The sequence below is a fragment of the Cardiocondyla obscurior genome, linkage group LG18 (assembly GCF_019399895.1).
Source record: "Cardiocondyla obscurior isolate alpha-2009 linkage group LG18, Cobs3.1, whole genome shotgun sequence".
NCBI lineage: Eukaryota > Metazoa > Arthropoda > Insecta > Hymenoptera > Formicidae > Cardiocondyla > Cardiocondyla obscurior.
Genome location: NC_091881.1, coordinates 3157866 through 3174409, shown reverse-complemented (window position 1 = coordinate 3174409; position 16544 = coordinate 3157866). Strand labels below are relative to the sequence as shown.

At 37.8% G+C, this 16544-nt stretch overlaps 1 protein-coding gene across 3 annotated transcripts; it reads right to left on the bottom strand.

The window, feature by feature from the left end:
- Positions 1–458: 458 nt before the first annotated feature.
- Rasgap1 (Ras GTPase activating protein 1) lies at positions 459–9738 on the bottom strand. Of its 3 annotated transcripts, none has more exons than XM_070668755.1 (15): positions 9498–9738; positions 8527–8647; positions 8157–8426; positions 7888–8044; positions 7581–7765; positions 6937–7272; positions 6616–6817; positions 6310–6528; positions 6107–6231; positions 5870–6001; positions 5582–5623; positions 5378–5484; positions 5060–5303; positions 4638–4979; positions 459–4549 (listed from the first exon to the last, which is right to left on the bottom strand). In XM_070668755.1, the coding sequence occupies exons 1-15, from the start codon at positions 9550–9552 to the stop codon at positions 3994–3996; spliced, it is 3093 nt and encodes a 1030-aa protein (XP_070524856.1). In that variant the 5' UTR covers positions 9553–9738; the 3' UTR covers positions 459–3993. The 3 variants fall into 3 exon arrangements, with proteins under 3 accessions (XP_070524856.1, XP_070524858.1, XP_070524857.1); XM_070668757.1 differs by lacking the exon at positions 9498–9738 and adding an exon at positions 8821–9300; XM_070668756.1 differs by lacking the exon at positions 5582–5623 and having other exon boundaries at positions 9498–9734.
- Between the last annotated feature and the right edge of the window lie 6806 nt (positions 9739–16544).

The window sequence follows — 16544 nt, the reverse complement described above, 5'->3', positions numbered from 1 at the left end:
ACGAACGGTACGAAGTTAGTCTCGCGATCCGCCGAAACGGTTTCCCGCTGCAACATCACCTCGCGTGACGTCATCGATGTTTAACGGTTCGCGTTCGCGCTAGTGCTAGTGTTCCTCGCTTTATCGTTATAATAAAATTCGCGTCGATTAATCCCGGGAATGTCACGCGAATAATTAACGCGATTTTAATTGGTCTATTTTTTACGACGTGATGTGAAGTGTTGTGCTGTGTTGTATTGTGTAAACCAAAAGGATATATTGGATACATCGTCATCTGGGAAACGATGGGAACCAGGAGGCATCAGAAGGCATTGGGTGGCAGAGCAGCCTCTACCTACGTCTTGGTGAGTACCATTATTTATTCCATCTACCTTATTTTCGTTATTCCGAAAATAATTGTCTAATTTAAGAAACTTAAATTAAAAAGGAAAACGGTTTGGTTGTATTAAAAAGAGAACTTTTAACAGAGAACTTTTTTTTTTTTATTGCAGTAAAAGAATTTTATGTACAATATTAAAATATGCAAAAAGTGTACACTATAAAGCGTTATCTTAATTATCTCTCTCTTTCTTCCTCTTTTTCTTTACTTAAATTAAATCATGTATAATATATGTACATACATATACAATGCTTTGCAGATTGAAGAGAAAATATTCTCTCAACTCCTCAATATAGTTTAAGGCACAATCTATATATAAGATTTTCTACATGATAACAATAGTCACTTGGTGAACGCGAAAGAAATAGAGCTAGAGAGAGAGAGAAAGTACATAAAATATTACTAAATTACTAGTATAAAATTATTATAAATAATACAGTCTGTAAGTAGAATTACCACACATAAACCTGCATCAAATTTTCAAAAATATACACTATATGAGACAATCTTCTATCATGTTCAATGCAGTTTTACAAGATTCTTTAAACAGTTTTCAAATGTGACATACATAACAATTTGTCATACAAGTCCATTCTCAATTTTTAAGCTCATTACATAAAAGCTAAACAATTCCAGATAGTACTTCTTAATTACAAACGACAATGCAAGCGTTCTCGCAAACTTCTTCATTATCAATTTGATATATAACATGGAAGAGATATTTTACAATTTATAAATTGAAAATGCAATGCAGAATTAATATTATCGGAGGGCAAGAGAATGAGACACAGATTTAATTTTTTTTTTAAATAAAAATTTGCAACAGTTAAAAGTTATGTGCTTGTTTTTTTTTCAAGTACGAAGTCGACTTGAGCTTCAGCGCTTTTTTTTTCTTTTTTGAGGATATCTGTCTTTCTCTATACCATACAATAATGTACAAAGAAAAGGAAAAATCGCCCAATGCACAAACTAACGTCATACGAAATTGTTCATTATTAATTTATGACTCTAACACTTTTACCTAATAATTTATATAATGTTATCTCCATATCCTTTGCATTAAATAATGAGAAAACTCTGTATATACAAAGTACATACAAAGGCTATGCATGGATATGTTAAATTTCAAACTAGATTCACACACAGTGAATGCTAAATATCGCGATACTAAACAATCCAACTATTTTATAAACAATATTTAAATTATCTACAGATATAGCTTTATGAAATTATCTTAAATCTAACAAAAATGGATAAAAATGTTAGAGATCTATTTCCTAATATAAAAAAAGAATTATACACTGTACATATCTAATTTTTATAATCTGCGTAATATTTGCACAAATTCTATAATTATTAATCCTCGACTGATATACATTTTTCGTTATTGTATATTATTGTAGGTGTTCTTTACTAGAATGGAGGGATTACAGTCATAATATTAGTATGGCTTGTACAGTTATTTGACAAGTTTGATGTCATGAGACACATAATTTTCAATTACAAGTTGTTTTTACATCTTTATGTTATAAGTAGTATGATTATGTAATAAAGTGTTACCTCTTTATAATTAGCCTCAATCAAACAAATTGGTATTATTATATTTAACGCAGTCAACTTTATAATTTATCGGAGATAGAGATACACTTTTGGGCTCATTTACAAAGTATACATAATATTATCATCTCCCTCCTCCACCACACACATATTCTTTCTCTCATTTTTATTATAATTTATTGCAACAGAAACAAATCATTATCAATATTTTTCAGAATAGTTCTGAAAATATTGCAGAAAATTAATTTTAAATAAGTTTTATTTTTATATTAATTTTTTTTTTATATTGAGAACCTAAATCAAAAAATTAATTTAAAAAAAATTTTTTGAATTACGTCTAGAAAAATGTTTCATACGTGTTATATATATATATATATATCTCACATAAATTTTTTTTCAATTAAAATAAAATAATATAGCTATTAATAAAACAATCTATAATTATCATTAACTATAGTTATGCAATTGCATAAACATAACCATTTAATAAATGCCGAATGTATCCTAAGTGTAAAAAAAATTCAAATTAATTATGAACCATACATCTTATGTAGCAAATTTGCAGTTTATATAGCTTAACAGTTATTACGAATGTTGATTTCATATTCTATCACAGGAAATTGATCGAATATTCATTCAAAATATTATCAATCATAACAGTATCGCACTAATACGATGCATAACAAATACATTCGTACGTGCACACCACCCACGCGAAACCACTCATTCACCCAACACTCATATACTCATACTCACGTATTCACCCACCTGCAAACACCCACACACGATATACATTGCATAATATGAAAACCACGTATTATTAAAATCGTATTCAGCAGCAACAAACAAGTAACAAACACACACATACACATATATACACATATGCACACATATACAGTTTGAGATTACAAGATCTTTTCGTTATATTTGTAATACACCTGTTTTCTATTAATAATTTAACAGATCTAACTTTTTTTTTTTCCTTATATTCAAGATTTTCGTTCTTGTGTAAAAGTTTATGTTGATATAACTAAAAAGATATAAAAGTTAATAATGGAAGAAACATATTTTTTAAAGATCTATTGAGATAGTTTTATAATAAATGAAAGAGTTGATAATTTAATGATAAATGCGATAAAAAAAATTTTAATTTATGAAGATAAATTTAATAAGTTAAACGTTTGCACATTCGAATTTACATCTTTTTTTTAACATGGCTCGATTAAATTTATAAACGTTATTTGAAAAAATACGTTTATTTAAAGTTTCTAATTTTTTTTTTTTTTTTTTTATAAAGTTGTAATCAATTTGTGACATTGCTAGGAATTATTTTGTTATTTTATGCATATGTATATTTGTAACTAATGTAGAAAAAGTTGGATTAAAAATGGAAGTAATTATATATGAAAAAAATATAGCGATAATTATATTCAATTACAGTAAACAATTTTTCTAGTCTATACATCAATCATTACGTAATATTATCTAACATTGAGTGTTTTATATCAGCAAGAACTCGACTTTTTAATGAATGAGATTACAAGTTGTGCAATAACACAGCTAATGTCATGTCTATGCACATACCTTTCTAATAATATTGAAATGAGATGAAAAAAATAAATAAATAATAAATAGTAGAAATTTTCTGTGACAATATGTTACGTTCTCCGCTCAACATGGTAACAAATAAAAAAAAGTTAAATTATATTTCGTTACAACTCTCTCATTATTCATTCGTGTCGAAAAAATAAATTGATTTCTCGTAAAAGGAGGCATACGCAATTGAAAAAAAAAACTGCCTCCAGAGCAGTCATTAATTTATATTTAATTATAAAATTATATATACGTATATAATTTCATGTACAATATACACGTATGTGTGTATGTATGTACGTGCGCCCGTATGTAGCGATAAGAAAAGTAGTCAAGAGAATTGTACTTTTCCTTTGGAAAAAAAAAGAAAAAAAAGCGGTCGATATTTCTGTTTCTCTTGTCTCTCTCCTCTCTCGTAATAGTTTTAAATTTCTAGAAACTTACATTTGTACATCATAGGTAAATTAATGATTGCCACGCTCACTCATTGAATTACAAGATGCGTCAGGGACATCAATCTGTAAGTGTCTTGTCAATGAACATTCGCCTAGTATCCTAGTGTTGTCATAATTACCCAGTTTTGGCGACAATGTACCCGATAAATTAATACTATCTGCTGTTAAGAGACTAATGCTGTCTAACCTTTTATGATTTTCGTTTTCCATACTTTCGTTAACATGCTTCTCTGAATTATCAGATCTTAATGTACTGTTTAAGCTATGATCAAATTTTCTGAGATCATTTTGGATACTTCTGATAGTCTCGCTATTGTTATCGTATCTTCGCAACAAATGTTCATTCTCATACCTATGATTGATGAAGTCAGAATCAAGACTTTTGGATGTATCGTCGTGTCGTTGATTCTCGGTAATTTTTCTCGAAAATCCCATGTCACATTGTTCCATTTCTGTAGATCGTTGATTTAGACCATCCGGTTCCAACATTTTCTTTGTTAACTGAGTATCGAATCCCGCTCTACTAGCTAAATGGAGGTAGTTGTCATCACCGATAGGAGCCTGTCTATAAGAGCAAATATTATTTTTGTTAATACCTCGCGTAAAAAAAAAAATAAAATACATTAAATAAAACAATGACTTAGATTACGTACTTGCTGCCGTACTTGGTATCACGCGCTAGTCTTCTAAAATAGGCTCTATGTTCACACTGCAGTGCATATGCAGCTTCTTTAAGTAAATTTAAAGTCTTGAAACACGAAGGTACATCTTCAATAGGCGATCCACCATCCGGAATGACACACATATCGCTAGCACCATAAACCGCCTGACATTCACATGCATTCATCAATGTTTCGAGACGTGGCATATTTATGAAAATTAACGAATGTATTCTTTGTAAATCGCGATCTGGGTCTAATACCATTCGTAGTCCAGCTTCTACACCCGGTGATACTTGACTACATCCCGGTGCAATTTCAGTAACTGCCCGACAACTAAAATGTCCCAAAAATTAAATTATATAAATTAGAATAGAAATATACATACAATTTTCAATATCCATCATATTACCCACCAAAGCCAATGGCCATTGATATATGCACTTGGATGATATTTTTCTAAACGATTGGCGTTTGTTTGGCATATTTTCGTAAGAATGTCAATCCATTCTTTTTCTTCTACACAGTTATTAGCTTGAACATATAATGCCCTTTGTGGTTGAATAATTTGAAACATATTTTTCATTTTAAAGGAATCTTCGAGAAGTCTTTCCACTGCTAAAATTTCTTCTAATGGTATCTTACACAAAGGTTCTTTACCTATATATGAACAATGACACATTATTTGCTTGTTAAAAAAAAAAATCTATATCTTAATTTAAAAAATTACATACCTTTAGTTTTAGAATATGTTAAATCATGTGTGGTAAGTCTAAAATATCTCTGTTTAAAGTTTTTTCGACCAAACCGTTTTCTGCCTTGAGCTCTTTTAATCATTACTCTATTAAAAAAATATATATTAAAATTATATTAAAATAGTATTGTAAGAAGACTATAAATATGTTAACAGACAAATACAAGTATCGTATGATACAAACCTCTTGTCATGATCGCAAGTTTGCATAAAGAGAAAGTATATTCTATTAGAAATATACAAAGTTATGTAAAAAATTTTTTTTTAATTGACGTATATAGTCTAAATACTTAAGTTTTAAAATTAATAAAATTTAATTTTGGGAACAATTCTTATATTTTACATGCGCGAATAAATGAGTGCATACGTAAATTTTTAATCAAAAAAGAAAACGCGAGAAGAAAGAAAGCGCGCACGATAGACAAAGAGAGAAAGGAAAATACACATACGATATATGTGTTAATAAACGTACCCTTCTTTGAGTACTACTGGTTGTTCTTGTACCATTGGACGCTGTTTTGTGGTACCACTACTATTACTGCTAGTCGATATTATCTCTAGAAATTGTTTAACCGCCTGTATATGCCTTTCTGTATAAAACTCTCTGCAACATCAAAGTGTATATATATATATAATAATGGAAAAAGATCGTATTTAATATTTTAAATTTTTGATAAATTTCTCGAAAAAATATTTATAAAAATCTTACCTGTACACACATTCCATGTATTCTTCTTTGCACACACTGCCTGCACCTCCTCTACAAGAGACGAAATTTCCAAGACTTTGAATTGTTTTAGATATTAATGTTAATGTCCTATTAGTCTGTGGATCCTACAATTGCATACGTTAAAAAGAAAATATTAAATACGAAGCATTTTTCGTATAATACATATTTTTTGAGTCACTTACAATTTGTGCGGTAGTAATATCAAATAATTTTGGACCCAGTATGGCAGGAGCAAAAAATCGTAAAAAGATAAATCCACTTATCACTGAATATCTGACCTCTTGGTTTTTTGGAAAGTGAGTTGCAGCGAGTTCTCTCAAACACCAAAATATTTCACACATTAAAGGCGGACATCTAACTCCCGACGTTGTTATAGCTACAAATACTCTTTCAACATATTCCTGTGAAAATAGATAGTTATCGGTATATTTCTTATATTGAGGGAAAAAATGTTAGAATTTTAAAGCATCTATTATATATTTTAATACCTTTAAATTCATCAAATTTGTTTCTATTGTATTGCCATCTTTCACTCGAGTTGGATCTATTTCACATGGTTTTTTCTCTAGAAAAACTTGTTCCATTGCGGGTCTAAGAGTTCCATGTAAATAATGAAGACCCGCTAATCTCATAACTTCGTCCATCATTTTGCTCACTAATGTATTGCCGCGAAAGATCGTCGTTGGGTCGCTTAAATAATATTATATTTATTATAATAACAATAAATAATTGTAGATATTATTAATATTAGTACTTGATGACAGGACATATAAATTACTATAAAATAATAGAATCATTAGCTGACTTACGTCACTTTAGAAATTTCATGACTAGCAAGTGCTCGCATCACAGATACCAGCTGTCCATAATGTACCAATACTCGAACTAATGGTTGCGCAGCTTCCATTTTACTGGCTACAATTTCACCCAATATATAAACGGCCGACGACGTTATAGGCTGAACATTAGCGCTTTGCAATAATAGACTTTTAAGTCTATCGTACACTTCAGATGGAAATACGTGATCGGCGACGTAATAAATTTTCAAGCGTAAAGATCCTAAACCCGGTAACGTACCAGGTGGTGTTGAATTATGTGAAATTTTACTTGGACGATGTTTCGCTGCTCTAGGTTGTAAAAAATACCTACAAAATAAAATAATGTGTTTGAGGTTTTCTCACATGTATTAATATTAGATTGGGGGTCCGTGTAAATTTTTAATATTAGGTCGGGCTTCCGCGTAAATTTTTTATTTTATTTTGACATTTTATAAACATTTTACTTTTTACTAGTATTACTAAGAAAGTGAAATTACTTATTACCGAAACATTTAAACGACATAAAGAATTTACCAAATTCAGAAGCCAAATCTAAAAAAACATAATGTAACTTGTTTAGACTATTAAATGAAAATTTATATTCATGACAAGTAATGTTTAATACAAGTGTGTACCATGCGGTTGTTGTACTAGTCGGCTGTTTTTGTAATCCTTTTAACGTAACTCGCACTTCACCAAGAAACACTGATTGCTCTCCCATGCCAGATGAATGCCACAAACTAACAACTACTTCTCCAACTTCAGCTCCTTCAATAGGATAATGGGAGATATCTTTGTCTCTGGTATCGGTTAACTCTGGCTACAATGTAAAAAAAAAAAAGTAAAAAAAATCAAGTTTATGTACTTTGTACCTATATGTGCATGTTTCACCCGTGCATATATACATACAAAGGGAATAAACGAAAAAATATGTGCCTTTACCTCAAACACAAATGTCTCATTAAAATATGGACAGGATGTTTTCTTTTTAACTTTTGTGCGTTTTGGTATTTTTTTACCATTACTATAGATGACTGTAACAGTTGCAAAGGGATCACAGCTACCATTTTTAATGGTTAATTCGCTACATTCTATTATTCTGTAACATAAAATCAAGTATTAGAGTCGAAGAGATTTTTCTATTTTAGTTCCACTTACAAGACAGTTATTTGTGCATTCTTAATACAATTATTTGACAAGTGGTTACCTACCTTACTGTAAGTTTAGGCTGAGCATGTTCGACTTGAGATTGCAAAGCAAGTTCTAAATGAGCTTTGCCTTGAACTTCAGAATCGGCGTCAACTGGTTTCAGAGGAAACCAATGTTCTTTGTTATGATATGTAGCTAAATCCTCTTTCTTAATGGCTACCTTTCCCAAAATTTTATCCTGCTTTAAATGTCTATCTCTGTCATATACATAAATGCCGAGGTAACGAAACTTCCTGGGTATTTCAAATTGAAACTCTTCCCCGAAAAATGGGCTGTAGGAAAGCAGAAAATATTTGCTCATAAAATATTTACATTTATGACATAAATCTCAAGTTAAAAAATATGTGAATTTTGCAAATTTGCTGCACTCACTTGAGAGTTCTTTCCATAGTTGCTGTTTTAAATATTTCCTCTTGATCCAGTGATAGGACGCAATAAACGTCTCTTGTACCTGGAGATCCATGACTTCGACTTTGAAGATTCTTTGCTTCTCCTATAAAAAATATCGAACAATGTAGTTGCTGATATTTCTTCAGAAATAATTTACAAAACCGTAACTATTGTAAATGCTCCTAAAACTCGCACTTTTCTCGTAATTTCGAAAAATTTGTAAAAACAGGAAATAAAGCTAGGAAAAAAAAAAAAAAAATACACGTAGCTACGTACGTCAATCGTATCGTTCTAAAGAATGTAGATTCTATGTCTGCATATCGAGTGTAGAATCAGATAAGATTCTGCATTCAATGAAATGTAAACGAATAGAAGTTTTTAGTACGTCTATACGTGATCGCACAATTTTCTCGCCGTACAAATCATGCGGCACAAACGCAATTACGCACGCACGCATGCATGCACGCATACACGTGCACCCGCGTACATTCATGCGGCCGTCGTGTGTGTATACGTATACGGGTGTGTGCGGACGCGCGCGCGCATAGGAGGACAACGACGCGTGGGAGTTCAGAATGTACGCCAGCGACCGCGAGAGTTTCGCGTGGAAGTCGGATGTCGTTCTCGATGGGTTCGCAAATTACTCCGGCACGCCGTCCTGATCGTCGTGACGTCGCCTGCCGTCCGTCGGCCGCGTTTTCGAGGCTTCCGCCTCGAGGAGAGTCCACGGTAGAAGTTGGATACGGCCGTGGGAGTAGAATTAGGTGACATCCCGAGAACGCGCGGCGCGAGAAAAAAAAAAAAAAAAAAAAAGAGAGAAAAAAAAAGAAAAAAAAACAACGGCTGGCGATCGTGATCGCGATTACATTCCCCGGTGGTCGCATCGTCAGGATGACCAAGCGTCGCGCATCACGCTCGTGAATCACTCGCGGCACCGTCGCTCATCTTCCTACCGATTTTGATCCTTAGCCTCTCCTCAACGCGGACTAGGCGCGTCTCCTCAGCCATGTTACCTCCATGACACTACTGAGCGCGACTGTACGGACGAAACGCAAGCGGTTCTCTTCATTCTGTGAATGGGTCTAAGCCAGGGCTGTAGCGACGGATGGGTGCCGATGGCTCTCCACCCCACCTTCGCCTCCTCTTCCTTCTTCTCGCCTCCCCGTGCACCCTGTCGTTCTTGCCGCTCTGCGCTAACGCCGCATCTCGCCGGCGCGTCCACCCAACTCCCCGTAGACTTCGCATCCCCTCCCGTTATCACGCGATGCCATTATGACCATTACTTCCTTCTTACAGTTCTTACGTCCGCTCTTGCCAAGCCCGCGTCTACTCGCGTTACTTTACCGAATGCGCGGAGAGGACCGCGCGCGGATTGATTATTACGCGTGATATTCCCGATTCATAAGATCAGACGTACGGATCTTTCCCCCGCGGATCTAAAATAAAGCACGACGAAGACCTGTACTCCGCTCCGAAACGCTTCTACTCCGTGCCGAAAGTATCGCTCGTCTTTGTCGGTTATACAGCACTGAGGTTGCGAAAAAAAAAAGAAAAAAAAAAACAATCTACCACGTTACGTAAACTGTCGTATTTTATATTGTACGTTATTAATTACGATGAATAGCGTCATCCTAATTTTTTACACAAATCGTTACGACAATCAAAAACAAAGGACCGATTTCTTAAATATATTTTCCTCTACGGTCTTCCCTCTTTTCCTTCTCGTTAGGTATATAGGACAGAGAGGTGCGTGAAACATTTTTTTTTTCTCCTTTCTTTATTTCGTTTCTTTTTATTTCGAACAAATTTCGACAGGTTTGTTCGTCGTTTTCTCGCGCTGACGATTCACCAGCAGATGAATCACATGTCCCCCGGGCGCGATATTCCGCTCGGTACAAGGCTGGCATGCACCGTGTGACCAACACACGAAGAAGCGTCACACTTTCCTCGCCGTTCGCGATGTGGGTGCATGCACGTACACACGCGAGCGCAGGAAAACTTAAAACTTGCTCACGAGACTCGTCTCTCTTTTTCGAGCGTACGCGCCGTAGCCGGCGCCTATATTTCTTCCTTATCTCTCGCGTGTCGCGTCTATCTACTTGTACAGAGTTACACGCGGTGCGAGCGTTACGTAGTACTCACACGCGCATTCGGGACGGATTGGTTTACGTCGTTCAACTAAGTGCATGTGTAAGTGGTGAGCCACTTCCTGATGGCGCAATGGCCCGCTTCCTCTCTCTCTCTCTCTGTTTTCAATCTCTCCTCGCTCCTCGCACTTCGCTTTTCAATCGCTCTCTCCTCCACTTTTGACTCTTCACTCTCTTTTTCGCTCTTTATTCCCCGCGCGGTCCCCCCCCGTCGCTTCACCTCTTTCTATCTCGTGTCTTTTCTTTTCTGCACGCACCGTGTCTTCGTCTTCTTTCTCGTCGCGTCCTCCCGTGTAAAATACGGATCTGAGGTGAAGGACAGAAATTCTCAACGAAAGCACGCGGCAAGGTGAACTCGAATAGGGCTTGATAAGGCGATATCTTCTTTCGAATATCGCGATAGCATTGGAATAAGTAGCGATCCGTGCGCGGGAAAGTTCTCGTTATCCGGATTTATGGTTTACACGTAGGAAAAGGGCGCCTCGTTTGGTAGATTTGCCGAACGGAGCCGCCTCCGTTTGATGGATTTGCGCGAAAAGAGCCTGTCTCGTTTGATGAATCTGCGGATCAATCCGCAAGTCGCACAGAAAGCGAGAAGACGCGCGCTGATTGCGGCCGAGTGAGAATTTCGCTACCTTTTCCTTTTGTTGCCTCACCTCATTGTGAACGAGCGCAAGGTTACACTCCTCGCGTTATCTCCTCGCGATTGTATCGAGTGTGTCCAAGCACGCGTATGTAACCTCAATATTTTCTTGTCTTTCTGTGTTTTTTTTTTATGCATCTCAACTTTTTAATTAATGGTCAAAATACCCGCGACATCCAACGGCGAAAAGAGAAGAAATGTATGATAGATTGTTTCTTCCTCCGGCATAACAATCCCTGTATGTTTCACACTTGATGACATATTTCTATCTAGATCTCAATTATAAAGATTTACAGCTGCAGAGATCGATGTAACTATAGCCCCGTAGCACTTTTGCGCAACTTTCACAAAAGATTTTCCCACGTGAGCGCAACGTTCTTTCCGCGACGCGACGTCCGCGTTTTTTTTTTTTTTATTTTCATGAAAAGATAAGAGAGACTTGTCTGCTTCACTTCCCTTTTTTTGTACATTTGAGCTCGAAATGTATTAATTTATTAATTTTACTATGACGGAAAATGTTAAAAATTTGCTTTGTTTTTTTATTTTTTTTATTTTTTTTTCAGTAAATGCTATCGTAATTATAGTAATATATTTTTTATTTTTTTTTCACAGAGTTTAATAAAGACGCGCTATTAATTCGGCTCTTTTTGGCGTTCTGTTCAAAATTAATCGCACGTCGTAAGCAAATGCAAATATCACCCTCGACATCTTCCCTATAACCGGAAATGGGCTTCTCGGGTAAATCCTTTGATCGCGCTAACATTACTTACGTATTCCTTAGAACGATAACGCAACGTCCTCCGCATAATATTTCCGTTCTGACAGCGAGATATTACGCGGTTACGGTACACGCCCGACAAGCTAACTTGACAGATAATACAATATGCACTACGCTCAAGAAAGTGTTTCAAAATGCTATCGGGGGAAGAGGCGAGGGGAGATCGATTTAAGTTTGTCGGATTAAAACTTCTACGAATGAATCACGCGAGTAAGGCACGTCTCGCGGAGTTACGACACGTCATATGCTACGCGTAATAATATTAAACGTAAAAAAAAAAAACAGAAAAAAAAAGAAAAATAGTAGGCAAGAAGCAAACTGTTGACGGCATAGAAGAAATTAGATCGAGCGATACGTGCGTGACGCTGCTTTTCGTTAATAACGATTATTCCTCGAGAGACCGCATAGAGGCAGATGAAAGGGGGGGAGGAAAGGGGGAGACGGGCGAAAAGATGTATCAGCATCAATGCGGCGAGGGGCCGAGGGAAGACGTCGTCAATGATAGCGAAGACTATTCCCTAATCCTTATCGGCGTCGCAATCGACATCACATATATGCCGCGCCGCGCCGCGCCCCGAGTCTCGATTGAGCGGACGCGTGAATGGAACGGGTGGAACGGTTACAAGGAAAAAATATGAATGAAGTCGTGGTAGTGACAGTCGCGTACGGTTTACGTTTGGCGCGCATGCGTCCTCGGGCCCGTAATGCATGTAGCACGTGCATCGTTTCGTGTCATTCCGCGTAAACAACCGCGTAAAACAATACACGAGGGGGGGGGGGACGTGCAATCAGCTCGAGGCGAGATCGATAAGTCGTCGTTTGCCATAGATCACACGTGCCGACCGGTGTCTCGGTAACGCAACGCTCGTTCTTTCTTAGTTAGAATTTTTTTTTTTTTTTCTTTTTTCCTTTTTTTTATCGCAAAAACGTTCGGCGCGCTCGGAGAAAACGAAAGAAATCGGCTGATCGATAACCACGCTACGTTGAAGACGAAATTTCTTTTTTTCCACACGTCTATCATTGATACTAATGAAATGGCAAACGGGGGCATCGATTGACAGCGTCACTAGACACGTTTCAGTTTGGAATATCTCGTAGCTACGCAACAACGCGACGCGCGAAAAACTTTCTAGGGGCGGGAAAGAAAAAAGAACCTTTTGTTAATAATTCTTGGCTTTCTGATAGGACAATGTATCGGCGCTTTCTCAGCTGTCTAACTTTTTTTTTTTATACCTCTCCCGCGAGTCTTGATCTTGGTTTAAATGGACCCAATCTTACTTCCTTCTTCTTCCTGTCGATATCCGGAGGCGTTTATCGTTGTGATCTCTCATATTTCTTCGATTGTAAGTCCAGAAATGTGATACGTCTTGATATTGAGTTGGCGACTTGGGTGGTTCGTATATAATGTTATATGGCACACACGCAATATATGCTGTTATAAAAGCACGCGTGCACGCCACAAAGAAAACTACGAGGGTGTCGGAATGCCTGAGCTTTGCAGGTCACGCTGTCCCCTGTTTCTCTTCCTTCCTGTTAATATTGCCACCGGTCGCAAGGGAATCAGGATTCCGTGATGACAGAGAGCGGCGACAATCCCGAAAAAGAAAGTTTCTAATTTTCCGGCTCCCGCTTAATTTGGCTTTCTTAGAAGATGATCCCCTCCTCCCTCCCCCTCGCGGTCACGTCGCGTTACAGGGAAAGAAGATTCAGTTCATATGTAATAAGCTATTTCTGCGTCAAAGAGATTTTCACGCGAGCCACTGTGCAATATATCCCACAATGGATTGCTATGCAAATGGTACTGAAATAAACTCAATATTGAAGCCACCCCTTTGTAAAACCTTCTTGTCTATTCATATGACGAAAGGGCATACCGGCTCGATACAGTGTATTCCGTGTGTAATGAAATTTTCATTTCAATTGCGCCGCCTTCGTGTTTGGTACGTATTGTAGTCCGGGGTAGCTCGTACTCGCGTAGGCGTTTATACGTTGCGAATTAGAATTCTGGCAATATAGAGAGTTAGATTACAGTGGCATATATAATTTCGAATGTTTTTAATCGCACGGGCATCTCGATACGCGTAGGGATGCCCGTGCGTGCTTAAATTACAAAGACCCCGGGGCGCGCAAAGGAATTTTTGCGGATATTGTGACGTTACGGCCTGTGCGCCACGTGTGACACGTGTGTCACGTGTACCGCGCGCGTCCCGCGCCGCCCGCGAATATCGCCCGTAACGAGATCACCGTAACAAGCGCGCCGCTCGCGCTCATTACGCATCATATCGTCGGATCTTTGCGGACGTGCGAACGTCATGGAAATTGAGCGCGGCCAATGCGGTCTTTTCCCACGATTGAGATGACTTGTTATCGTTAACGCGACGCCCCGCGTCTTACGCGCGTTGTGAAAACACAAATTACGTCGCGGTGCTGCAACGATTGTAACCGTGAGTAAAATGCTTGGATAAACAAAGGCGCGCATTTCTCCCGGGGTCCACCCCCTCGTCCTCCCCGTGCGACGTGAAAACGAACATTTTGAAATTATTCCCGGTGAAGAGCGAGCACGTCGGCGATAGGTGCTCGGTTATTCCTCGATATTTTCACGTATATATCGACGTGTCCTGGGGAGGCAAGCCTCCTCCCTTTCTTCGGCCGGTCCTTACGATCTTCTCGCATCTGAATCCTCGTCCTGGCGGGCCGCGTCTACGAGAATTCCGGATGTGGTGCTCGATCTCTATTCCCGGTTTCGCGTTCGATGGTTAAATTCTAAATATAAAATTGTTACGCGCTCTCGCTCGCTAGACATGTATATGTAGCCGCGCGTTGATCACTCGCTTGGCTCGCAGCGTTTTCCTAGTACCGGAAATTGTTCCGTCGATTCAAAGCATTTTTATATTTTTTTTTCTTTTTTTTTTTCTCCGCTGTCAGTACGTCCCGATCCGAAGCGAAAGCAATATCAGGATGAAACGCGGAATTTATGTGCGCAGCACGCCGTCTGACCTACAATCCTTGCGACACATTTATTACATACACTGCGTTTAAATTTAATTTTTTATACGATGTAATATTAATATTTAATACGTATGCTTACACATGGTACATACGCTCGGCGGCGCGTAGGTTTAGGGAAAAAGAAAAAAAATAAATTACGAACGTAGAGAGTGGTATTAAACTTCCTAAGCAGAGAAATCGACAAGGGGAGCAAGGCCGCCTGTTCAAAAAGGCTTCCATAAATCTTTATTTAGCGAACGTTTGAAGGATAAAAGAGCACCATTAATTTCGTTATAATTAAATGCTGTCGATATCACGCTGTATAATTTAACTGCGACCTTTGCGTTCGGAAACGCCTATTGTACTTTGTTTTTCGTTTGTCCTTTCGCCTCCCCCTTACGCGGGGGAGTAATTTCTTTTAATTAAATTTCAAAACTCGGTGCGCTCGATGACAGAATATACAGCGAGCGATATTCTTTTTTTTTTTTCTACCGAATTTTATTACCGCATTCCCAGCCTGAAGAAACTTTCTTTACCTATTTTCTTTAACGTATAATCACGGCGGCCTTTTAAATTGGATTTTATCATCGATAATTATTCCGAGACGGTTTATTCTTCCTGCGCTCTGGGGAGAGAAAGAGGGTGATGGATGAATGTGTTTGTAATGTAATTCGCGAGAAAGAAAAAGAAAAAAAAAAGAGCATTGTACGGACGACTAGGAACGGTTTCTAGATCGAGAGGAGCCACGCTATTCTCGCGGCATTCTCACGCGAGTACGACCGCGCGGTCGTAATTGATCGCTTTTCGCGGAAAAGCAAGGCAGACGTTTCCCAACCGTGCCGTGCGATAACGAGAGAAAAATTGCGGAATAGCAGGAGAAACCCCGTGAGAGAAAGAGAGTACGCACACACCCCGCGCGGCGTCGTCGGGACAAAGCGATAATTGTACGCGGCATACGCGGACCGCGTGAATATCTTAGGATCGCGCAAGTAGGACGATCCTTTCGGGGCCATTGTTTCCCGCCACTTCTGCCCCGGCAAAAGCCGCTCTTAGCTTACCGTAATCGTTACCTGTACATTGTCGCCGCGGCTGCGACGACGATCACGGTACGGTAACGCATTCGAGTAATTTGCGCCGTAAATTAAATTTTCTACGGATATTAATTTATTCTTCCTGGAACTCTTCGTACTTTTTAATCTGCCTCTTTTGACCAGAGAAGCGAGATTAATCGTATTACTTATAATTGATTTATTATTACTTTTTTTTTAATTCCTTCGAATGGTCAATGTACGACGGTGCGTAACGCGGGACAGAGAGAAGGGAGGTGACCAAGGGGCTTCGTCGCGATCTGCCCTTGTAGTTTAAACCCTGGAAATTGAACGCATCTGACTGAGAGGCGGTGCATGAAATGCGTAAAACGCGTGAAACTTTACGCCTTGTTTAC